This window comes from Gobio gobio, assembly GCF_949357685.1.
Source record: "Gobio gobio genome assembly, chromosome: 6".
Lineage (NCBI taxonomy): Eukaryota > Metazoa > Chordata > Actinopteri > Cypriniformes > Gobionidae > Gobio > Gobio gobio.
In genome coordinates this window covers 23,739,857-23,765,799 of record NC_137102.1, presented here as the reverse complement: position 1 = coordinate 23,765,799, position 25,943 = coordinate 23,739,857, and the positions used below count along the sequence as shown (strand labels likewise).

The 25,943-nt window shown below is 41.8% G+C and overlaps 1 protein-coding gene across 2 annotated transcripts in view; it reads left to right on the top strand.

The window, feature by feature from the left end:
* The first annotated feature begins 19,705 nt into the window (after nt 1–19,705).
* Nucleotides 19,706–25,943, top strand: part of tbl1xr1b (TBL1X/Y related 1b) — a 39,110-nt gene continuing 32,872 nt past the window's right edge. Inside the window, exons 1-2 of one of the 2 annotated variants that reach the window (XM_079818405.1) lie at nt 19,706–19,965; nt 25,164–25,228. Coding sequence is in view for 1 of the 2 variants with exons in the window: in XM_079818404.1 (XP_079674530.1) it covers nt 24,875–24,939; nt 25,164–25,228 (130 nt within the window). In the remaining variant the exon portion in view is untranslated. Of the gene's footprint in view, nt 19,966–24,808; nt 24,940–25,163; nt 25,229–25,943 lie in introns of those variants that run through there. The other variant, XM_079818404.1, reaches the window with a different exon arrangement.

Here is a 25,943-nt window from a genome sequence, read left to right as displayed (position 1 = left end):
CATGATATGATAACGCGCCAGACTGGACACGCATCGTGAATGATTGCCGCGGCCCGCGCTTACCTCAGCTCTGCTCTTCGTTCTCTGAAATCTCTGACTCCTGCTGCATTTGTGCCGTGCCTTTCGTACGGTTCGCAAACAGTTTTTAAGTGTAGTGTCTGTTCTCTAACTGAACGAAATGATTTTATTACTATGAATATCAAAACGACGCTGGGGTGGGCAAGAGATGTAACCAGTGGCCATGGCTTTGGGAGTGGCCTCGTAGGGCAGCGAAGCAAGTGCATTCTGGGAGTTGTTGTTTTTTTTCTCTGTCTAGAACGCACCAAATTCAAAAATAATTTCACATTTCTACTACATAAATTACCCAGTTTAAATACACATTCATCTTACCAGCGCTGAAGTACCCCTTTAAGCCCTGAGTTTTTCTCTGGCTGTGTCCGAAACCTGGAAAATGCTACCTTCAGAAGAAACATTTCAAGGCAGGAAGGCACCAAGGCATGTCCGAATCTAATGTTTGCTTCATTTCCTGTCTCCTGAGATACCTTCATCTGATCGATTTTTGAAGGCAGCATATTTGTATCCTTCGCTGCCTTTGATATCCCACAATCCTGTGCTTTCCATTCTGTGACAGTTGAGCTGGAAAAAAACATGGCATCCGAAAGTTGCGTTTGCTGGTCAGTTTGTGTGTAAATGTATGTTTTTTACCAACATTTTCTACTTCTGATGTTATTTCTACCGAGAAATTAATGCAGTAATTAAATATTTGTTTAGTTCTCACCAAAGCTCTCTCTATTTCGCTGTAGATCATTAAACGGTTACACTGCCTAAGAAGTCGGAAAGCCCGAAATTAGTTTTGTGAGGTGCCTTCATGCACAAATGCTGCCTTACAAGCCATTGTCTGATAAGGCAGCGAGGCAACGAGTCAGCCGCTGTTTCTTGTCCTGTCTCGTTAATGTGTGTGCCTACTGTACTCCTGTGTGACAGATAGTATTGAGTGAGAAAAAAGTATAAATGTGTTTAATAATAATATTCTCTGCAGTTACGCAAATATGGCACATCAAGATAATTAATGACAAAGGGACGGTCTGTTGCAAAAAATGCAATTGAATAACTTCAGAACATTTGACAATATAGTTAATAAATCAATTAAATATCACTTGGTACAGTACATTATATACAGAAAGACTGCTTTAAATGTTTTGAAGTCTCTTATGCTCACCAAGGCTGCATTTATTAAAAATACAGTAAAACAGCAATATTGTGACATATTATTACAACTGAAAATACTGTTCCCTTTCGTTCAGTCACTATGACGTAACGTTAGTGACTAACGAATGGGGGTTTCGCTTAGAAGCCTATCAACTTCGAGTTTTGAGAAAACGCCCAATGGCGTGCCAATGCGGTGTGGAACAAAGCTCCGACGCTAGTTCCTCGGCCCACACCCCCCTCTCAGGCACTTGACCCGGTCCGCGCTCAGGCGTCTACGGCCGGCTCCTGCTGTCCCGACTGTGGCGTTTGGCGCGGCGGAAGAGGAAGTGATGTCTATCGCCGCATCACAAGGTGGGCTGGGGTCATCTGAGGATGATGATTCGGCTGTGCTGCCACCTTCGGGTGCGCCAGCATTGCCCGAGTCGGACCCAGAGTTGACAGCCATGCTATCTCGGGCCGCCGCAGCGCTTGGACTGGAGTGGAACCCTCCGCCTCAGCCCGAGCGTTCGCGGTTGGATGATTGGTTTTTGGGGGCAGCGCGTTCGGACACCCGTCCGGCCGCTCCTCCAATACCTTTCTTCCCCGAGGTGCATGAAGAGGTTGCGCGTTCCTGGAAGGCCCCGTTGTCTTCCCGTGAACGTTTGGCGGCCTCTTCCGCCTTCACCTCTCTTGATGGAGCCGCGTCTCATGGGTACACTGGGGTCCCCCCAGTCGAACATTCTGTTGCGATGCAACTGTGTCCTCAGAGCGCTTCGTCCTGGCGTGGTGACCCAAAGCACCCCTCCAAAGCCTGTAGGTTTTCGTCATCCCTGGTGGCGAAGTCCTATAGAGCTGCGGGGCAGGCCGCCGCTTCTTTGCATACCATGGCAACTCTTCAGGCTTACCAAGCCAAGTTGCTGTGTGATATGCACGAGAGAGGGGCTGATCCAGGACTCAGCAATGAGTTGCGTGCCGCCACCGACCTCGCTCTCCGGGCGACGAAGGTGACCGCACGCTCCCTGGGTCAGGTGATGTCCACAAATGTGGTCCAGGAGAGACACCTATGGCTCAACCTGTCTGATATGCGCGACGCTGAGCGAACACGTTTCCTCAACGCCCCCATATCGCAGGATGGGCTATTCGGCGGAGCGGTCGAGAGCTTCGCCCAACAGTTCTCGGCCGCTCAGAAGCAGACTGAGGCAATAAAATACATCCTGCCCCGGCGGTCAGCTGCTGCCTCCACCCCACCGCCCGCGCAGGTGCCTCAGCCTGCTCGCCGCCGAGGACGCCCTCCCGCGGCTTCCTCCGCCTCTGCGCCACCCAAGCAGCAGCCTCCACCCGGGCCGCGCAGAGGCAGCCGCAGGAAGGCGTCCCAGTCCGCTCCAGCCCCGCAGCCCGTGAAGAAACGCCAGGCTAAGCGGCGCTCCTGATGCGGACGGCTCAGGGATGGGCAGTTCTTTCCAGGAGACGGCGGCAGGGCCGCTCCTTCCCCCGGTGGAGGGCCGGGGGAGAATCTTTTGTTCAGCTGCTGGCCCCCGGGTCAGCAGCACCCTAATGTGGTTAAAGAAAGAACTGACAACCCCATCCCTGAGCCCCCAGAGATCGGTGACGGCAGTGCGCGCCACCCTCGGGTCTCGCCACTCTCGTCCCTCTCTATCGCCAGCCCCCTGGCAGAGCAGACCCCAGTGGAACGCGAGTCCTTCCCTGGTCTCCTCTGTCAGGGCGCAGCCGTTAACCGTGCTCCGACCCGGGGACGCCCAACAGCCTCCCCTGTCCGCGCCGGTAACGCTGCCTCGCTGCCCCACCCAGGGTACGTCTCTCGTCCGTATGACCCCGTTGGTGCAGTCTCTGGAAGCCTGGCTTCAGCTTCCGGGGCTGTCCCGCTGGGTTGCCCGGACCATCAGGCTCGGCTACGCGATTCAGTTCGCGCAGGCTCCTCCCCGTTACAGGGGAGTCCGCTATACCATGACCGGGGCCCATGCCCCCGTCATGCGTGCGGAGATTGCCACTCTACTGGCGAAGGGTGCGATCGAGCCTGTCCCTCCAGCCGAAATGAGGTCGGGGTTCTACAGCCCCTACTTCATTGTACCCAAGAAAACCGGTGGGTTACGGCCAATCCTGGACCTTCGCATCTTGAACCGATCCCTTCACCGGCTTCCGTTCAAGATGTTGACTGCGAAACGCCTTTTCGAATGCGTTCGTCCGTACGATTGGTTTGCAGCGATCGACCTGAAGGACGCCTACTTCCATGTCTCCATCCTTCCTCGACACAGACCGTTCCTACGGTTTGCTTTCGAGGGGCGGGCATACCAGTACGCAGTTCTCCCATTCGGGTTATCTCTGTCCCCTCGCGTCTTCACGAAGATCGCCGAGGCAGCCCTTGCGCCCCTTTGGCAGCACGGGGTCCGCATCCTGAACTACCTCGACGACTGGCTCATACTAGGCCACTCTCGAGAGCAGGTTTGCGGACACAGAGATCTGGTTCTCCACCACTTAACCCGTCTGGGCCTTCGGGTCAACCGGGAGAAGAGCAAACTTTGCCCCGTGCAGAGGATCTCTTTTCTCGGTATGGAGATCGACTCGGTCGCCATGTACGCGCAGCTTTCGAGCGAGCGCGCGCAGTCTCTGCTGACTTGCCTCCGACAAATCGAGAGCAAGAATGCGGTTCCACTGAAACTATTTCAGAGGCTCCTGGGGCATATGGCATCTGCAGCCGCGGTAACGCCGCTCGGATTGCTTCATATGAGACCGATTCAGCACTGGCTTCGCGATCGAGTCCCGAGATGGGCATGGCAGTCTGGCACGCTCCGGGTCCAAGTGACTCGGGCCTGCTTACAGACACTCACCCCGTGGTCGAACCTCAGCTTTCTACGGGCCGGTGTGCCCTTAGAACGAGTTTCCAGGCATGTTGTCGTATCGACGGATGCCTCTGCCACGGGCTGGGGTGCCATGTGCAATGGACAAGCAGCCGCGGGCTCCTGGACAGGACCCCAGCGCCTCCTGCATGTCAATTGCCTCGAGTTGCTGGCAGTACGGTTCGCCCTGCACCGCTTCCGAGCGTTGCTGAAGGGCCAACATGTGCTTGTCCGGACAGACAACACGGCCGTAGTAGCGTACATCAACCACCAGGGCGGTCTACGCTCCCGCCGCATGTCTCAACTCGCCCGCCATCTCATCCTATGGAGTCAGAAGCGCCTGAGGTCCCTTCGTGCTGTCCATATTCCGGGAGTCCTGAACCACGCAGCCGACGAGCTCTCGCGGTTTCAGCCTCTCCCGGGAGAATGGGGACTCCATCCCCGGACGGTTCAGCTGATTTGGGAACAGTTCGGCGACGCACAGGTAGACCTGTTTGCCTCCCACGACTCTTCCCACTGCAGCCTGTATTATTCCCTGACCGAGGGCACGCTCGGCACGGATGCACTGGCGCACAGCTGGCCGCGGGGCCTACGCAAATATGCATTCCCCCCAGTGAGCCTACTCGCACAGCTTCTGTGCAAGATCAGGGAGGACAAGGAGCAGGTCCTTTTGGTCGCCCCGTACTGGCACGGCCGGACCTGGTTCCCCGAACTCATTCTCCTTGCGACAGCCCCTCCCTGGCCTATTCCTCTGAGACCGGACCTCCTTACTCAGAGACGGGGCACTCATTGGCACCCGCGTCCCGACCTTTGGAGCCTCCACGTGTGGCTCCTAGACGGGACCCGGCAGGTTTGAGTGGCCTACCACCTACGGTGGTCGCCACCATCACTTCCGCTAGGGCAGAGTCCACTCGGCATGCCTATGCGTTGAAGTGGAACCTCTTCGTCACCTGGTGCTCTTCCCGCCAAGAAGACCCCTGGAAATGCCCGATCGGGTCCGTGCTTGAGTTTCTCCAAGAGGGGCTGGAGCGAAGGCTGTCTCCCTCCACCCTCAAGGTATATGTGGCCGCAATATCTGCCCACCACGATCTCTTGGAGAACAAAAAGGTAAGTCAGCACGACCTGGTCATCAGGTTCCTGAGGGGAGCTAGGAGACTGAATCCTCCTCGCTCTCCTCTCGTACCCTCTTGGGACCTCGCAGTAGTGTTAACTGCTCTGCAGAGACCTCCCTTTGAGCCTTTGCGGTCGGTTGATATTAAGTTTCTGTCTATGAAGACGGCTCTGCTGACCGCATTGGCCTCAGTCAAGAGGGTCGGGGACCTGCAGGCATTTTCGGTTGACGAAGCGTGCCTGGAATTCGGGCCGGCTAACTCTCACGTGATCCTGAGACCCCGGCTTGGATATGTGCCCAAGGTTCCCACCACTCCGTTTAAGGACCAGGTGGTGAACCTGCAAGCGCTGCCTTTGGAGGAGGCAGACCCAGCCTTGGCATTGCTCTGTCCAGTACGCGCCCTTCGCGCCTACGTAGACATGACGCAGTGTTTCAGGACCTCAGACCAGCTCTTTGTCTGTTATGGTGGAGAGCGGAAGGGAAGTGCTCTCTCAAAGCAAAGGCTGTCTCACTGGTTAGTGGACACCATTGCTTTGGCTTACCAGCAGCAAGGCCGACCATGTCCCCTTGGTGTGAGGGCACACTCCACCCGGAGTGTGGCCTCCTCTTGGGCTCTAGCGCATGGCGCCTCGCTAGCAGACATCTGCAGAGCTGCAGGCTGGGCGACACCCAACACATTCGCCAGATTCTACAATCTCCGAGTGGAGCCAGTGTCCGACTATGTACTCGCCCCCCCCGAGGGGCCGGTGATGGGCCAGGCTCAGGTGTCTTCGCTTGCTCGCCACTCCACTCCACGGACTGGATACGTGCGATATTTTCCTCAGGTGAGCTCCCGAGAGCCCTGAGCTCCTCCAGCACTGTCGACGCCGACATCAGTTCTGTCTGCCCTTTCGAGCCCAGACCCTCATGTCCGGCCAGGTGCCCCATGTGCATGGTTCCCTCCGGCGACCCCCACATGTGTATTTCACCGTAAGTCTCCGCAGTGAGCGGGTTTCTTCCCTTGGCGTGTCCCCGCCACCCCTAGGGTTAAAAATCCACCTTCGGCTGGTACCCTAGAGATCTTCCATATGCAACCCTCTCCGGGTCATATGTGTCTCTTAAGTCCTCCCCACGGGTAGGCATCTTTGGCATTCCCTCACTGGGATATGCTTCCCAGTGTACCTTGGTATTCCTGTGTTAAGTGGGAGTCCTTCGTCCGTACTAGTCTTACGACAGGGTACTCACACTTACGCAGGGCACTGGAAGACAGCTGAGTGGCGGGATTATATTGGGACCCCCATTCGTTAGTCACTAACGTTACGTCGTAGTGACTGAACGAAAGGGAACGTCTCGGTTACGGATGTAACCCTCGTTCCCTGAGGAGGGAACGGAGACGTAACGTCCCCTTGCCACTTCGAGCTGTGCTACCTGGAACGCAGGAGTTCAGTCTTGGCTCCTCAAGCAGGTAACATAATGCGATATTGCCTCGTACTTCCTTATATACTCACGCAGTGAGGCGGAGCTACGTATGCAAATTCCACATGCCCCATGGCATTGGCACGCCATTGGGCGTTTTCTCAAAACTCGAAGTTGATAGGCTTCTAAGCGAAACCCCCATTCGTTAGTCACTAACGTTACGTCTCCGTTCCCTCCTCAGGGAACGAGGGTTACATCCGTAACCGAGACGTTTTCTAATATATTTTTCATGTAATTTATTGCTGTGATGCAAAGTTGAATTTTCAGCATCATCAGAAATCGGTATGATATTCTATATTATATATAGATTTTGTGGAAACCATGGTACATCATTTTTTGGTATTCTTTTTATAATATAAATGTTTTTAGTTTTTTTTTCTTAAAATAATTTATTTGAAATAGAAATCACTTTGATCAATTGAATGCATCATTGTAGAATAAAATGTATTTATTATTTTAAATCGTGGATTATATAACAGTATTTCACGATCGCTAAAACACTAAACCCCATTCTCTGAACCCAATGCTCAGTGGCATTGACCCATTTGTCAAATAAGTCACTCTGTAGGCAAAACCTTAAACAAGTTCAGGTAGTTAAGACACTGTTTGCAAATCTCATCCACTCTTTTTGCAAAACTCTAAACACATTCTTACTCACTAAAACACATTTTGCACTGTGTTGCAAAATGGTACATACATGTGGCAAAAGTTAAACACAACTTCAACACAGTTGTCATCGTTTACACACAACAACTCAAAATTGTTCGCACTTGTTTCTAATGATGTGATCAAATCAGTTGTCTAGAATATAAGCCAGTTCAGAGTACACAGGTGGCCCAGGTACGTTGAGTGTTGATACCACAATGGATGGAAACAATGTGAGAGGGAGAGGAGGAAGAGGAGGAAGAGTACAAGGACAATGAAGAGCAAGACCAAGAATAGTAATTTCAGGCAAATTCAGGCAACTGTGATAGACCATGTTCTTGTTCATGGGATGACAATGAGGGAAGCAGGACAAAGATTCCAACCCAATTTGTCCAGATTCTCTATGGCCACCATAATCAGGACATTCAGAGAAGAGAACAGGTAAATGTATTGTTTTTCTAATTTGTGCGACTGAAAGTTTACTGTATACATTTGATATAGTACATCAGTTTGTCAATAGAAAGGGGAGTGGGGGAAAAAGAAAAAAAGATTTACAATGCATTTTACATATGAATGTGATGTCCATCACTATTGTTTCTGTATGTATACAGTTGTAAGAGCATTTTCCCTTTTGTAGAATTGCAAGACTACCAAATGAGGGAGGAAGGACTCCTTTGTTCTCCCAACAGCAAGAGGCTCTCATTGACTTTGATTTTGCAATTGCACAATATTTTGTGAAATACGCTTTTCATTTAGAGTTGTCTTTGTTCTTTGGCCTTACTTTATTTTTATGCTGAAAATACAGAAATTCAATACTGTATTACTTGCAGTACTTACAGTATGCAATATATTTGCTGTACTGAGTTGTGAATTATTTACTTTTATTTATGGCAAAATTACTTTCTATATGCAATAAACATTTTTTCTCTGTAACTACATGCCCTGGACGCTGTGTCTCAATTTTTTGATGTAGTGTCTAATGAATGCTGATGAGTGTTTATATATTGACTGGCTGTTTTTATGTTTTGAAAGTATTGTTGATTTTGAGCACAGATCAAACGGTTTTGAGGCTTAATTTTGCCAGAAGAGTCAGGGGTTTTGTGAATGTAGTTTAAAGACTGGGTTTTGTGTTTAAAGTTTTTAGAATATGGGTGAAGGTTTCAAGAAATGTGTTTTAGCAATTGAGAAATACTGTATTATCAAGTATAGAATATATATTCTTGGAAATGGTAGTTTCAATTTATGAGTCAGAGAGAGAGAGAGAGAGAGAGAGAGAGAGAGAGAGAGAGAGAGAGAGAGAGAGAGAGAGAGAGAGAGAGAGAGAGAGAGAGAGAGAGAGAGAGAGAGAGAGAGATGAGAGAGAGAGAGAGAGAGAGAGAGAGAGAGAGAGATGAGAGAGAGAGGAGAGAGAGAGAGAGAGAGAGAGAGAGAGAGAGAGAGAGTGGTTAAATAGGCATGATGCCCGTTTGTACCACTGGGTGTCTCTGTTGGAGTTTGTACCTGTGACTAAAAAGTGTGTTACCTCTGTGTGATGCTTCTATATTTGGGTGGAGCTTTTTTCCAACTCACCCTCATTATCATTATTGTCTTAAACTTAAATTTAATTCCTAGGTCAATACATTATTCGAAGAACTGACAAAACTGGTTCTAATGTGCTGAAAAATAGTTTTGAGTCCAATCTGACCCTCTGGAGGGTCTGACCAATCTGACCCCAGTATAATTTGTTGTTGTTGGCCTAGCACTAAATGCCTCCAGCTGCAGCAATTACAGACTTTTGTTTTTATATATAGAGACATGCTGGGTATGCAATCTGTATATACAGTGTATTTCTGGAGCGCTGCAAGTTATGAAGGTATCGCTATTTAAGTGTGTCATCTCATACCATTCATTACTCAGAAATAATATTTCAGGTTAATGGTGCATATGCCACGTTTCACAACACTGTAATCTTGGGAACACACAGCTCTGGATACCATCCATCTACTAGCTATTGTAATGCCAGACTCAGACTTCGCTGCTAAGACCGATGACCTTTCCATGATCAAACCTGAAGTCACATTTAGATGGATTGAGCAGTTTCACAGCTTGGTGGTGCATTAAATCTGGGGTTTATGCGATGCAGCATAATGGCACATGGGCCTGACACAGACGTGCTTGGATTTTAACACTTAAAATGCTAGAGCTTCCTATCTGAATTTTTCATAGCTAACCTGAGCAAGTACCATTTCCCCTATTTTATTTCTCCTCTAGTGTTTCTTTTGCCAAGGTATTTTTCCTGCCAAAACAAAATCAGCAACACCTCAGACACCTGGAAACTATTCACAACAATCTTCCCTCCACTGTCCCCCCTCCAATTCCTCCCACCTCTTCTCTGACTGCTGATGACTTTGCCAGCTATTCCACTGATAAGGTGGCAACCCGATCTCTGAGTCTGCACCACTTACCCACAACCAACCTCCAATCCACACACATTCCCCTTACGAAAGGAAAATATGTTTACCAATTATATTACTTGAAACATAATATATTGTTAATATATTGATGGTACATATATACAATATTATATATTCATGTAATATATTGCAGTATATTGCAAAATATACAAATGATTGCCGCTTTCAATATATTGCAATATATTGGAAAATATAAATATTAAATCCCATATATGGGAATATATTGCCTAATGTATTACATGATATTTTCCAATATACTGCAATATATTTTTATTTCGTAAGGGTCCAAACTTCCTTCTCTCCCCTCACCAAGAACGAGGTCTCCAAAGTTCTCTGTGCCAGCCGTCCTACTACCTGTCCCTCAGACCCAATCCCCTCCCACCTTCGACAGGAGATCTCACCAACACTGAAACCCGCTCTGACTCACATCATCAACACATTAATCATTACCAGCAAATTTCCCATGCACCGCATTTAAGAAGGCTTCGGTAACCCCCCCCGATCAAAAAGCCAAAACTCAATCCAACAGCAGTTGAAAGTCTCTCTTCTTCCTTTTCTGTCAAAAACTCTTGAAAGAGGATATTTATAACCAGCGATGTGTGAGGAAAGCACAGAATATCTTAAGAGACTCCAGCCACCCGAGCCATGATCTGCTTTCACTGCTACCGTCTGGCAGACGGTACTGTAGGATTAGGACTCTTACCAGTAGACTACGAGACAGTTTTTTCGCACAGGCCATTGGACTGCTGAACTGTAGCAATACATCATAGCATACTTCACTTGCCCTTCCACTGCACTTTATTAAATGTGTGTGTGTATTGTTATTTATGTATATTGTTAATTGTTTATACTGCCATGCAAGAGACTTGCACCTAAGAAATTCACTGCCAGTACACTTGTGTGTATGGCATGTGACAATAAAAGAGAATTGAATTGAATAGAATTGAACAACCAACTCAACGACAACTAGTCTGGCTGTCAGTGGAAACTCCAGAGACCGCCCTGCCCCTGCTGACCTTTGCTGAAACTCTATGGCTGGCAAGAGCAAACTCCAAATCATCTTTCCTGATTCTAGACCTGTCTGCTGTCTTTGACATTGCAAATCCAGCCTTTCTGACTTGGACATCACATGCACAGTACTTTGGTGTCTTTGATCTTACCTCACAAGCAGATCTTTCAAGGTTTTAATGGATAGGAGGGATGCCTGAGTCACACCAGCTAATCACCAGGGTGCCTCAAGGTTCAGTTCTCGATTTTCTTCTTTTCTCCATTTACACAACTTCACTGAGAATGATCATAAAGGCATATGGCTTCTCCTACCATTGAAGGCAGATTATACACAGCTCTATCTGTCAATTCAACCTGATGATCCCACTTTCTCCGCTCGTATCTCGGCTGCCTTTCAGACATCTCTGTTTGAATGGAGGAGCGTCATTGACAGACTTCAAAAGACGGAGTTCCTTGGAAATTCAAATCTGTCAGTTGACCATGAATATCCCTGTTCAACTGGGGTCTACAACACCAATGGCACCCAGGACAGCAGGGAACATGGGGGTTGTGTTTAATGACCAACTGAGCTTTTCCACCAGTATTTCAACAACGACCCAGTCATGCAGGTTCCCGCTTTACAACATCAGGAAAATCAAACCGTTCATGGTTTGTATGTGGCGCAAATTCTTGTCCAAGCTCTTGTCATTTCAAGAAGGCCTTCTAGCCAGAACAACTAAGCCTCTGCAGATGATACCGAATGCAGCAGCATGTCTGGTCTTCAATCAACCAAAGAAAATGTCACACCCCTCCTGATCTCACTCCACTGACTCCCAGTTGCAGCCAGAATCAAATGTAAAGTTTTGACACTGGCTTTCAGAATTGCCACTGGAACGGCACCTATCAACCTCAATACACTCCTACAAATGTACGCTCCCTCCCACCAGCTATAAGGTCACTGTATGAGTGATGCCTTGTCGTTCCTCCACAATGAGGCAAAAAGTCAAGTCACCTTTATTTATATATAAAGTATTTTTTACAATACAGATTGTTTCAAAGCAGCTTCACAGTGATAAGAGGAAAATAAGGAAACCAAAGTTTGTTTTGGCTGTAAAGTTTAGTGATGATTCATTTCTGTTGAAAAAAAAAGTTATTAATTTAGTTCATTTATGAATACAGCCGCTCTGGAGGAAACAGTGATGTCATCGCTCAGTTCATTTCTCATACAATGGTGTCAAAACGTTCCAAAGTTTAGGTGCTAAATGGGAAATGGATCTACTGACTACTGTTCATTTTTTAGGTGTTATCAACTGGCCAGAATTTTGAGATTGCAATAGACCTGAAGGACTATACACTCTAAAAAAAAAAAGGTTCTATATTGCACCAAAAATGGTTCTTGGCTCGTAATCATAGGGGAACCTTTTTTAGTGCTATATAGCACCAATTTTGGTGCTTCAGTGGTTCTTCAGCGGTTCTTCAGAGGTTCTTCAGCGGTTCTTCAGAGGTTCTTCACCGGTTCTTTGACTAAGGTGCTATATAGCACCTCTGAAGAACCGCTGAAGAACCACTGAAGCACCAAAATTGGTGCTATATAGCACTAAAAAAGGTTCCCCTATGATTACGAGCCTTTTTTTTTAGAGTGTAATGTGTTAAGAGCTCGCTCAAGTACTGGGGAGCTAAACCATTTAATGATTTGTAAGTAATTTAGCTAGATTTTAAAATGTATACAATGTTTAACCATTTGATGCACAAGCTATGCAAACCCCTTCTAATGCACAACATGGGTCTAAAAAGACCCGTATTCCTTTCCTGTTATTTCATGCATGGCTGGACTTTTAGTTTTTTTATCTTTTGAAATCAATTTATTTAAGAATTTAATATTCCATGATCTATAAATTCCATGATCCATAAATGTTCAAAATATCTTGTTTTCAATTACCAAAAAATATTATTTTAATTTTTCCTAGGTTTTGTGTTTCTACATCAAGTTTACAAATATGGGTCAAAAATTACCCATCTATGCAAGCATGAAAAAACAAAAGAATAAAGACAACATTTTGTTAAATTAATCATTTTAGCAGTTATTTAGACCAACACATTTAACACTTGAAATATTCTATTTGCCACTTTGTCTCACATAGCATTCACATATCACTGAAAACCAATAACACTGAAATTGAACTGTGGTGTAATGCAACTGTATTGAATTGAATTGTGGTGAATGTGATCAAATAAAAGAAAAGAAAACTGACAAAATAAAATCACACTGGTACAGCGGCAACTCAGATTGCCATCTCAGTGCTTACGTGCCTCACAAATACACGTTTGTCAGTTAAATATCATAAGATTTTAGTCGACTAAATCTACAGTAGATTTAGTCTCCTAAAATCTAATGAGTTTAGTTAAATTGTAATACATTAAGCATCTAAGCATTAAATAACTGACTGTCACTTGAACTGACATTTTGACATCATTTTGTTTTTGACATTAAAAATACACGAAATAGAGCTCAATTCACTTTTTAGTTTGTTTTTTAAAAACATCTATATAGTTTTTATAACTTTGTATTTCTGTTTTAGTTAGTAGGCCATATCAGGTTAATCTAAAGCTTCAAATAAGTTTTTTTGTTTTAGTTAACATTTATTTAATTTCAAGTAATGAAGATTTTTTTAAATGGTTTTAGTTAACTATTATAATCCTGATACTTATTGAATATGTGTCAAATACTGGTCTTTCCTCCTGGCTATGAATTAAATGGGAATTCAATTAAATACAGTTTATTGTGTAACCAAAAACGAATATATAATGTGTGACTTTTAATTACAAACAAGCTCAAAATACACATTGACTCTTATTTTGAAATGTCTGTGCCTTACAGTTGCAGGAGCTCATTCAAGTTTCAAGTCTCATTCAACTCAGCCATGATTGAAATAACATAGGATGCGGGTCATTTTAGACCCATGTATGTAAAATTGATGTAGAAATACAAAAACTGTGTTTGTTTATAACGTAAGAAAGGAAATATAAACATAATGATTTGTGGAAATCAAAAACAAGATATTTAATGAATATCTGGAATAACAAATTATAAAATACATATATTTTAAAGATTCAGCAAAGAAACACTCAGCCATGACTGAAATAACATAGGGTCATGAATACGGGTCATTTTAGACCCATGTTGTGCATTAGAAGGGTTGCGATACAAAAAATATTTTTTATTCAAAAAGTAAGAAAGAAAAAATTAAAATAAGGATTTGTGATGATCATAAACAAGTTAAATGAAGAATACCTGGAATACTGAATGATTAAATTAATTTCTTAAAAAGATATCAAAAATAAAAACTCAGCCGGGTCACTTTAGACCCATGTTGTGCATCAAAGTTAATAGGGAGCCAATGCAGTGTTGACAGAACCGGGCTAATATGGTCATAATTCCTGCAAGAACTCTAACTGCTGCGTTTTGTACCAGCTGGAGTTTGTTTATTTAGCATGCAGGGCAACATCCCAGTAAAGCAAAAAAAAAAAGTCATTCTCCAAACCTTTCCCCCTCTCTGTTCTTCTAAAATGAGCTACCGACCTGCTGAAACCATCACATCTTTAAAGAAGCAACTGAAGGCACACCTCTTGCACAAGCACTTAACCACTCACACCCAAGTATACTTTATCTGCATGGACACATCTCATGTAGTCATTTCTGCACAGCTTTTAAAGTATACTCAACCGCAGAAGAGCACGGATGGCAAAGTTCGACACATGCACAGTACAATTGTTGTGACTCTTCTGTCTGTCAAGCGCTGTTGTACATGCACTGTCTCAAAAATTGGGCTGCATGTGTGGACATCCACGAGCCCTCCTGATGACAAAAATTACGGCACGCGGATGGTGTGTGGATGGCCGAAGTACTTTTGGCTTTATGCACACACACACAAACTTTTCTTCTCTGTATTTCTTCCCGTCCTCTCTGGCTTGCTTCCTAGTCGTCAAATACACTTTTGGCATTGTATTTTATGAATATTGTTGCTTCCTTAATTAATTGTTTTTGTTCCTCTCTTGTTAGTCACTTTTTGGATAAAAGCATACATAAATGTAAATGTAAATAATTTTGTTATGAATTAATTAATATTTTCCCCAAAAGCATTCCTCCTGCTCACTCTTTGCTGGCCAAAACAGTTCCCCAACTGAATCACAAAGGTCTTAGTAATTAGGGACAACTGTGCAAGACAACCAAAATGCATTGCTTCCAATTCTAATGAAACTGTCCATATGTGTTTTGATAGACTGAGAATCTCATCCAAATGTATAATGTTTCACTCCCTGCTAAATTTGGTGTAAAATGGATAATCGTGCCTGGCTCAGAGTGTTCCAGTTTATACTCCCTTTTTCACTGCTTTATGTTCCAGCATTAATTTGATTGCCTCATTTACAGCCAGCACCAGTGCTGTTGCCAAGGATACAGGAAACATTTTATTGGTCTGTTTGTATCCAATCTTTGTATAAAGCTGGTATTGAAGCGTTGAAAAACTCTACAAACATCTGACACAATTGCTGAGGGCATATATTCATGTAAGAGACAATCATCAAAGACAGAATTATTGGCACATTAAGACAATCTGAGAAAAAAGATTTTTTTTTTGTGTGTGTGTGTGGTCTTTTTTGAAGCATATAGTTGTACTAATAACAGCAGCAAAAATGAGTAATATTTACTTATTACAACAAATAACTGAGTGCTTTGCATACTGCTAATGAGCTCACAAAGCACTGACCTTTACTTTTAGGTCTGGCATTACAGAAGAAGAACAGATTGCAATGTTCAACCAGAAATCAATGCACTGCACAGTAAAAATTATTATCTGTATAAAATCCAATAATTCAATCATTGGTTACATCCAGCATTTAAGATGCTTCTCTCCAGGGTCGTGATAGCAAATATGTCCAATATCACATTGTCAGGTTATTGCATTTCTACCTTGTATAAATAATTTTATACCCAAACAAAATTGTGTCCAGAAATGTGGTCCTTCCATAATGCTCATAGGCACTGCTCAATCTCATCATAGCTATGAGAACAAATTATAGAGCAACCACTACACAATGATGTATAGATTTTGATCTGTCAGGCAATAATTCACTTGGAGACCACATGTGCTGGTGGTTTATCTCATGCTAACCTCGTCCTCCTCAGTCCTATCTTTTAACATCTTTCCAGCAAGAAAAGATGGTTTGAGATGTTACATAGTTGTGTCATCATCTCTCAGAGGAAGTGGGAAAAAAGCTATGTACAGGGGGCTGGGCTCTCAGTGTGCTTGTGTGTGGTGTGTGTGTTCATGTTTTTCTGTACTGGTGGAGACTGAATGCACTCTGACTCGTGGGGACTTGTGTCACCGTGACGACCTAAATTGAGGTCCCCACGAGGAAACAGGCTTACAAGCTTATAAATCATACAGAATGAGTTTGTTTGGAAAATAAAGTTTTGTGTAATGGGTAGGTTTAGGGGTAGGGTTAGTGTAAAGGGATAGAATATACCGTTTGTACAGTACACTGTAAAAATAAATCAGGTCTCCAATTGAACATTTTCTAGTGACCGATCACATCTAAATTTTTAAGTTGGCCAAATTTAATTTCTGTGAATAAAATTGCATCAATTCACAGAAATTCTATTTGGCCAACTGAAAAATTTTGATGTGATCGGTCACTAGAAAATGTTCAATTGGAGACCTGATTTTTTTTTACAGTGTATAAAAACCATTACGTTTATGGAGAGTCCCCACAAATGTGTGTGTGTGTGTGTGTGTGTGTGTGTGTGTGTGTGTGTGTGTGTGTGTGTTTCAGGTAAACCTTGCATTATGAAGACAAATTGTCCACAAAATGGCAATATCTGAAATCCTTGTCCTAGTGGGATATTTTTTGGTCCCCTTGAGGAAAAGAGTTTATAAATCATACTATAAATGCAGAACATTTTGTGTGATGGGTAGGTTTAGTGTAAGGAGATAGAATATATAGTGTGTACAGTATTAAAATCATTATGTCTATGGAATGTCCTCATAAAACATGAAAACCCAACGTGCGTGTGTGCGTGCATGCATAATTTTCAATTTGATGTATTTCATCGGGAAGATTGTGTTTATATTGCCAAAGCATTATACATAATACAAGTAAAACAAGACAAAGAAATATACAATTGTGTTAAAATAAGGTGATTTATAATGAATATATAATAAAATAATAGCTATACCTCTTTTACCTCTGTTTATTCCATTAACTGTAAATTATATTCTGCACTGCTGTATAGCACACCTGGGGCCTGTTTCAGAAAGGAGGTTCAACCAACTCTGAGTTTAAACCTGAACTCTGAGTTGACTTACTCTGAGATGGGAAACTCTGAGTTTTGGGTTTCAGAACAGCTGAATTGAGGTAGTTCAATCAACTCTGAGTAGACTGACTCTGAGTTAAGCACATGCATTCCAACTATGAAAAGCCACGATCAATGGAGCTCCGAAATTACGATTCACCATGGCAACAGCACCCAACAAAAAGACATTTGCATACTTCCAGGTCAATACACAAGTTTAATTCTTAATTATTTTAATGAAGTTTAATTTTCATGGTATCCAAAAGGCAAACAAAGAATGTGGCAGCAGCTAAAAATAAAAAATAAAATAAAAACATAATTCAATCAGATAAAGCTTTAAGCATAAAATGTTCATGGGTGTTGGTTTAATGACTTTACAAACATTTGACATATTAAATAAATATCATTCAGTGTCCAATGTGGAGCAGCTTTTCCCACATAGACCCTTTTCACAGACTGTGATGACGTGTTTTAATAGTCATCAATATCGTAAATCCTGCAACGTTTTGTGTATTTTTTTTTTATGTACATTTATAACATTAATACTTTGTATTATATTACTTTTGCATCCAATTACAAAAATCAAGCTACCGCTGCTGTGAGAGTGTTTCTAATAAAGCGTCTATGGGAGTGATAGTTAAAATTAACATCTTTCTCTCTTTTCACTGCAGTTATCAATCTCACTTTAATTTTTCCCTTTTTGAAAGTTGTGAAATCACTATTGTGGAGTTTTTCTTTTGCTATTTGAGCAAATGGAGACACAAAAATATATATTTAATTTATTCTTTCATTCACCGCTATGAAAGTTAACCCTATGACGACTTCCGCTCTGAGAAACCCAGAAATGTGAAAGGGTCTATGCTCTTTCACATAATGAAATGTTCTCTGATCCCACCTGTTACATTTATTAATTAGGGTAATGACATTAAACAGTTTACTTCTACTCAGGCCAGCCAAACTCCAGCACCACTGACAGATGAAGAGGAGATGGAGGAAGAAAATTAATACCCAACAGGAAAAAGAATAAAGTATTTGTAGGAAATAAAGATGACTATAAAAAATGTAAATAAATGTATTTAACAGCTGTGGTGGTGGTTATGGCATATATCTCGTACTACCATCTGGCAGCATCCTTCCATTCCATACAATAATCCGTTTTCAGAAAGTGTGATGATGGGTAAATGAGTGTCATCAATGCGTCCAACCACTGGAAATCCTAAAGGAAATTCTAATTATCAGGGTTACTTCTAGAGGATTATCAAGTGAATGTCAGGATCCTGTATAAAAGGACATGCCATTTTTGTCTCTTTGACAGTGTCCTCATGATGAAAATATGAGCAATGAATGTTCCTGCAAAGAATGCTTTTCTTACTTTGTATTTTTGTCAAGTGGCAGATAATTAATTTGTTTTAAGTAAACTTTGCTTACTTTAGATTTAGATTAAATTTATTTTTTATATATATTTATACTTGAAATACAACCAAAATACTCAGTAAGAAAAGCATTTGTGGCGTTTGAATGAATGAATAAAGTATTTAAACACTGCTGGTGCTTTAAAAAGGGGGAGGAGAACGAAATAAACTCTGGGTTTACCAAAGAAAACCTGCTCCTGACCAGGTTAGGTTCACAGAGTAAGTAACCCTGGTAACTGACTCTGAGTATAAGTTACCTCTCTTTCAGAAACGGGCTTGGCTTACCCTGCTTTCTCGGGTTTGACATACCTCCCATTCTGAAACAGAAAACCCAGAGTTTCCCTTATTTCAGGGTTAACATACTCAGAGTTTCCACTTAACCTCCTTTCTGAAACAGGCCCCTGGGCATACACATTTGTTTACATTTTTGTTTGTATGTGTGTGTCTTTATTTTTTACACTATCTGTGTAGTATTGTTGTCTTTGTGTCTAGAAGCTTCCTTCTTCTGTCACCAAAACAAATTCAAATTCCTTGTGTGTGCATACTGGCAATACAGCTCTTTTCTTTCTTTCTTAGATATAAAACGGACATACTGTATACATTATGAAGAGAGAAAAAAACGAATATGTACAATGTTGGTCTTTAATTATAATGACCAGGTAGTTGGTTTATGAGTGTCTGCAGCTAAAAAATGAATTGTGCTGCAATTTATGGGTAACAGTTCTAAAAGGCCCAGGCTGACTGTAAGTCACAAGACTACTGCGATGGTTTTACAATACTTAAGGTAGATTGAAAATAGCAGTGTGGTACGCAGACCAATGATGTCAGTCTGTTATTGAACGACAGAGCGGAGGAGATTGTGGGTGTGGCGGAATCGCAGGCAGTGCCCAGCCAGGCAAAATACAGTTCTGTATCAGCGATGGGGGTTGGGCGTTCAACTGTGTTGTTTATCATTAACCCCATTTTATGAACCGTAGCACATTTTTGTTATGCATTATTTTGGAATAGTTGCTTTCAAAATACAATTCGTAATACTAATCTCACATGTCGCCGATTATAATTAAATACCCCCAAACAATTAAAAGAATGTAAGCAAAACACTAAGCTTTCATAATCGTAATCTCACATTTAAAACTAGTTTAATAACGTTTGACAATTTAGATATAATTGAGGGGTGTTTTTTTCTTCAGTTTTTTAATTGGAAGGAATCCCCGCGAGACTGATACCTCATTTTCGCCTGGAAAGTCTCCGCCCTACTGCTAGTCCGAGGCCGTCGGCTTCCTCTGAAGCGCTTGGCTGGCCATAAGCTGCTAAATGTTTCTTTTATTCCTTTATATTTCGTACAGACAACAGGAAAATATATATTATTCGAGCACAGGACTAACATTGTGGAGTGGAAAGGTCGAGGAAACCCCTTCTGGCGGATTTGCGTCGGCGCTGTGGCACATTTGTTCAGTACTTTAGCTCCAGAAGCTAGCGGTTGGTGAGAGTGAAAGCATCGGCACGAGTAAGACGAGCCTCTCGTTAGCCCCTTAACACATCCCAGAACACAGCTATGCACGAAGTGACGGGTGTAGTCTCCGTTTGCGATTTAGATAGCCAGAGTGCGCTTATAAGTCTTTAAAAGTGTTCATTTTGCAGAGTGAAACTGCAGCGCGTGTGGCCGCGGGGTGGGGGATGGGCGCTTAGGTTCCTCGCGTTGTGCACGCGAGATGGACGTTGACAACAACTAGCTTGTATTTAACCGACTAGTTAGCTGCGTTGCTATGGAAGCAGCCACGTGCTGGAACTAGAATCGCTCATTTTTGCACTTGTTTGGGGAGTCGTTGTTGTTTCCGGTGACGTTTGTCCACGATGCGCATTAGCCGTACGCGAAAAATCGAATGACATGTAATGGCGCTTCCGGCAGAGTGTTAGCGTGACAGTTGTTACGAGCAGATGTTTTTTTTGCCGTGTCATTATGGTAATTACATTGCGTATTTAATTACGTTTTATTAATTAATTATATTGGTGTGTTTAGTGAATTACTTTAATTAAATGGGGCGTTATAATTCTAACGTACTCTGAAATGGTACGGGTGTAGTCACTGGTAAAGACGTGAATACACTAAAAAAAAAAAATCTTTCAAGATTTACGCATTTCATTTAATAGTAAAATCCAATCAATTTGAATTGAATAATCCTTTAATGTAAAAACAATTTTGTATAAATCTTACGTTTAAACATATATTCATGTTTTTTTCATTTATGAATACGAATCACAAACTAAACGTCCATTTCCGTGTTCCATTTAAGATGTATACAACATGTTTCATCAAGCTCTAGTTATTTTAATTTAAAATTCTTAATTCATAATATGAATGTGTTATTCAATTCATTCTGATGGAATTGTTTTTACTATTAATTGAATTGTGTAAATCTTGAAAAAAAAGGCTTAATTTTTTTTTGAGTGTAGAGAATAATGTTATGGACCTGTTGAAAAGAAAGTAACTTACCTAAGTGAATTACAAAATGATGCATACAGTTTAAACATGAAGATGCATGCGACCATAGCAGATTTTGCCCTGTCAAAGAAGTGATGTATTGTATTTATCTCTTTATTGGTTAGGCTGGACAGGAACCTTTAGTTTGATTGCATGGTTTCATGATAGCTGTCCTCAGTAAGAGCTGCTTTGTAACAGATTAACTTGTCTAGGTTTTTCTTAATACACCACAAGGCCAATCTTTAAATCCAAAGTGATTTAAAAAAAAAAAAAAAAAAAAAAAATCTTCATAGACTTGCAGACTTAATACATTGACAAGACATTGTACACGAAACCAGGGGTTTTCAAATTGGGGTCCGGGACCCCCATGGGGCTGCAAGGAGAAGTTTAGAGAAAAACAGTGAGTGTAATAAAATAAATAATAAAAATAAGATGTATATATAACTACTAACAGTAGTACTATGAGTAGAAAAAATATTTAACTTGATGGGAATAAAAAGTGTTTCTTAAAAACAACATTTTAAAAATAATAGCCATTTTGAATAATAGTTTTTAGAGATTAAATTAGATCTTTAACCAGAAACTATGTACATGTCTTTTTACATTTTAGGATGGCCTCACACAAGGATGATCATATTTTGGGGTCCAATTCATGGAAGAAGAAAAAAATTAGCTTGAAAGCAAAATGTCAGTTCCAAAATCGTCCAGCCTATTTTTGATTAATTGAATTTTGTCTTATTAGCTGTATATATCTGCATTGGCCAGATATGTAAAGCCCATATCGGTCAACCACTAGTGCTGTCAGTATGTATCATTCTAGTGGTTTCAGAGGGTTGTTTTAGGTTGATCTCACTATATCAGCACTGGCTTCCAGTTCAGCAGTTTAATTGTACAATCAGATCCAGAGTTGCAGTAAAGCTAAAGCCTTGTTTATGCATGCATTAACAATCATCTTTAATGTAATTGTTAAATTATGTGTTAAATGTCCAAATATTTCAGTTATAAAAAGAATGTAGTAATGCTCAATTATTCACTTAATATGCTATTATTATTATTATTAATGAACTGATATCCTAGTTGATGGAAACCCAATTTCGAGGGAGGAACTGATTTGTCATTTATAATGAGGATGTTCTTATCCTGTATGTGTCTAGAGGAAGTCCTGACCGGTGTAGCTGTATTTAACGAGTTTTGATGAGGTCCACACAAATTCCTTTGGTCCGCCCCCAGTCGTCAACAGCAGAAAAATCACACTATGAATGTGTTGGTTGATAATTTTCCCGCTCTAACTGGAACATATGGCTGCACACATTTCATTTTTAGCATTTCTAATATTTCTTATTGTAGTATTTTAATTTCAGGGAAGGAAAACTATACATATTTGAAATGCGGGACACTGCTTGCATCTTGCGGGACAAAGCTCCCAATTTAAGTGGTCACCCTAGCTTGAAACGTGAGAATAGGATAGTTGTGGTATTAGTTAGGATTTTTCTGGGAATGTTAAAGTTATTACCAAACCTGGAAAGTTGACAATTTTCTGAAAAAAAAAAAAAATTGTACATACTCAAGTCTAAATTAACTAATTCTCTAGAATTTCCCATTTGCAAGTACAATCACTGTTGAATTAATTTAAAAAATCTGGATCCATGAATCTCAAGTTTATTGGCCTCAAATGGAAATCCAGTAGGCTATGTGCCTGAAAAAGCTGGAGGTTTTTCTCTAAAGTGTGGTAATGTGTAGATGATTTGCCATTTGTTTAAAGCTAATAGTTTGATGAATCTGATGATAAATGACAGTTGCTAGTTGAATTAATGTTCTTTTACTTGATGTCCACAAACATTTACACTTTAATTTTGTTCAACTCAGGACTAGCCTAATTATAGAGTGAAAAAATAAAAGGCTGACTGTAAATCTGCTTATAACTAATTAGTGGTGGGCCGTTATCGGCGTTAACGTGCTGCGTTAACGTGAGACTCTTAACGGGCGATTAAAAAAAATATCGCCGTTAATCTATTCTCAAAGTTGGGTTGGGAGCTGGGTCTATACTACGCAAGCTATGATGACTTTCACCTTGATATTTTAGCGCGGATGTATACTAGGGATGGGCATTTTTGTCAATTTCTCATTTCGATCATCGATAGGTCTCAAAAACGAGTACTCGAGTACTCGGGGCCGGGGCTTGTGCAGGGGGCGGGGCATGTCCTTCATTGAGATAATGAAAACTGTTATGAAAATGGTTGTTGACAAATACAAACGTGACATGAAAACAGGTACATGAAAACATGAACATATAAAACAAAAAATAACTGCTAGATTATGATGCATAAATGTCTTTGAAAAAGAAACATCTTTATAAAATGACCGTCTCAAATAACCAAGTCGGTAATATCGAGCAATGCCTTTGAGCTGAAACTGTGAAATAACACCACCCTGCAGAGCTTGCTAGCGGGTTAATAAACTCAACCAAACGCACCCTATATCAATATTAATATGAAGATTATTATGAACCTATTACGACATAAATCAACACAAAAGGACGTGAATGCGCACGTGAACTTCAGCGTGCTAGATTTTACAGGCGAAGGGTTTGAAACGGAACATTTTGAATGCGCTCTTCCCAACAACGCTGATACACGGACAACGAAAGCACACAGAAACAACATTTTATTAAAATAGTGTTCTCATTATAATGCTTTGACAGATTGACTCTGCACATCATGCACTTAATTTTATTATTCATGATCGAAGCGTTTACAGACATCACTGCGCGTTTTCAAACTCATAACGAAAAACAACTTTAAATAAACTAGGTCTACTGTTAAAAAATATGAGAACAGTATAGCACTGCTGCATTACTAATGTCAATGATTCTGAGAAAGAAATAGCCTATCTAAAAAGAATATCTGTCTCTAAACCATGTCGAGCTCGAGCATTAATGCATTTGAGCTGAAACTGAAGAGAATGAACAACAGCCGGTATAACGGCAGCGCTTTGCTAGCTTATTAAGCTCAACCAAACGCGTTTTATATTAGATTAATCAGATATAGACAACATAAAAGTAATCTTACAACGTGCATCTGCAGAAAAGGACGCGAAGGAGCACGTGAACTTCACGCGCTAGTCTGAGTGTTCTCGCTAGTTTCTCTGTGGATCAGCTGATACACGGGGAACTAAACACAGATCATTTACAGCATTTTCCACGGTGTTCTCAATATAATGCTATGTAGGCTATGACAGATTGGCGCTGCACATCTTGCACTAACCATTTAATGATCACAGTGATTCCAGACATCACTGCAGTGCACGCCTCAGTTTCACTTTACTTCGCCGCGGTCAGGAGGCGTGCTGTATAACGCTAACCAATCAGACCTCCGGTACCGCGCAAAACGACGCAATAACCAATAAAAAAAGAGACAAATATTTTTTTTTTCAGGGCGATCATCGTTCTCATGATCGATGATCGCTGTCACGTTCGAGTACTCGATTACTCGACCACTGTTGCCCATCCCTAATGTATACCTAGCCGAATTGCACTGTAGGGGCGAGAGAACGAGTCTTCGAACCTGTGTGTATGCCTACTAGTGTTGTCAAAAAGATTGATATTTCGCTATGAATCGATACTGAAATATCTGAAACGATATGATACTCATTTTCTACAGTATCGATATCAGCTGCGCTCTCCTGTCCGACCGACAACGAGTTGACACGTACCCGCCTCCTCTCATTCAGTCCGTTTAACCCTCTGAACATTGCGAACGGCTGTTCTGTTGGATTTTTCCTCATGACTGCGTGTTAGTATTGGTGTGACCGGTCTGAATTTTGCGCGAGGTTGCACATAACGTTAAGTTTACTAATTCCCGCCGATTTCGCGCTCGCATCTGAAGCGCACATACACATACCGTGATAAAGCCACCTCTGACATACAAGTGCAAATATGAGCTCCTTTTTCCAGCTTATTAATGGTCAAATGCACTCAAAAATGTCTCAATGCCCATCTTGGTGAGTTTTAACCTATGGTTTTAACGTAAACACAGTCGTAACCAGCTCACAGGAACAGTGGAATCCATGCGTGCGTCAGGTCTTAAAGGGACAGAAGTTATTTATTATTCAAACTACAAAAAGACAAACGATCACTTACGAGCACACATTCTGAATGCCTTCGGCAGAATTCAAATGAGCTATTACAATAATTTTTTTTAACTAATACAATGTTTTATCAACAGGCTGATTTTCCTGTGCTCCCATGGATGGCAAGAGTATGAGCATCTAATCGACACTTGGTATCATGGTAAGTGAGTGCCACTTCCTTAAAGGACAAGTTCACTTTAAAATTAAAATTATTCCATGATTTACTCATTCTCAAGCCATTCTAGGTGTATATGACTTTCTTCTTTCTGATGAACACAATCAAAGTTGTATTAATAAATATCCTTCCAAGCTTTATAATGGCTGTGATGGGGTCCATTGAGTTTGAAGCTTAAAAAAGTGGGGGTTAATAAAGGCCTTCTGAAGCAAATCGATTGGGAAAAATATCCATATTTAAAACTAGACCGACTTCCGCATTCAACTTATGGAAAAAAGCGTAACTGACGGAACATACGACAAAGACGTAGCGTAAGTATTTTGAACTGCGAGAGGCGTTATACTTTTTGCTTTAGCTGAATACGGAAGGCAGTCTGGAATAAGCAAGATATTTTACTTTATAACGTGTTAAATATGGATATTTTACTTACAAAACCCCATCGAATCGTTTCACGTGGAGTACGTTTATTATGGATGGATGCACATTTTTTGAGCTTCAAACTCAATAGGCCCTGTTCACTGCCATTATAAAGCTTGGAAGCTTCAGGATATTTATTTATATAACTCTGTTCGTCAGAAAGAAGAAAGTCATTTAGACCTAGGATGGCTTGAGGGTGAGTAAATCATAGGCTAATTTAAATTTCAAAGTGAACTAATCCTTTAAAAAGCATGAAAATGTCTTAAATTTTACCTTCCAAAAT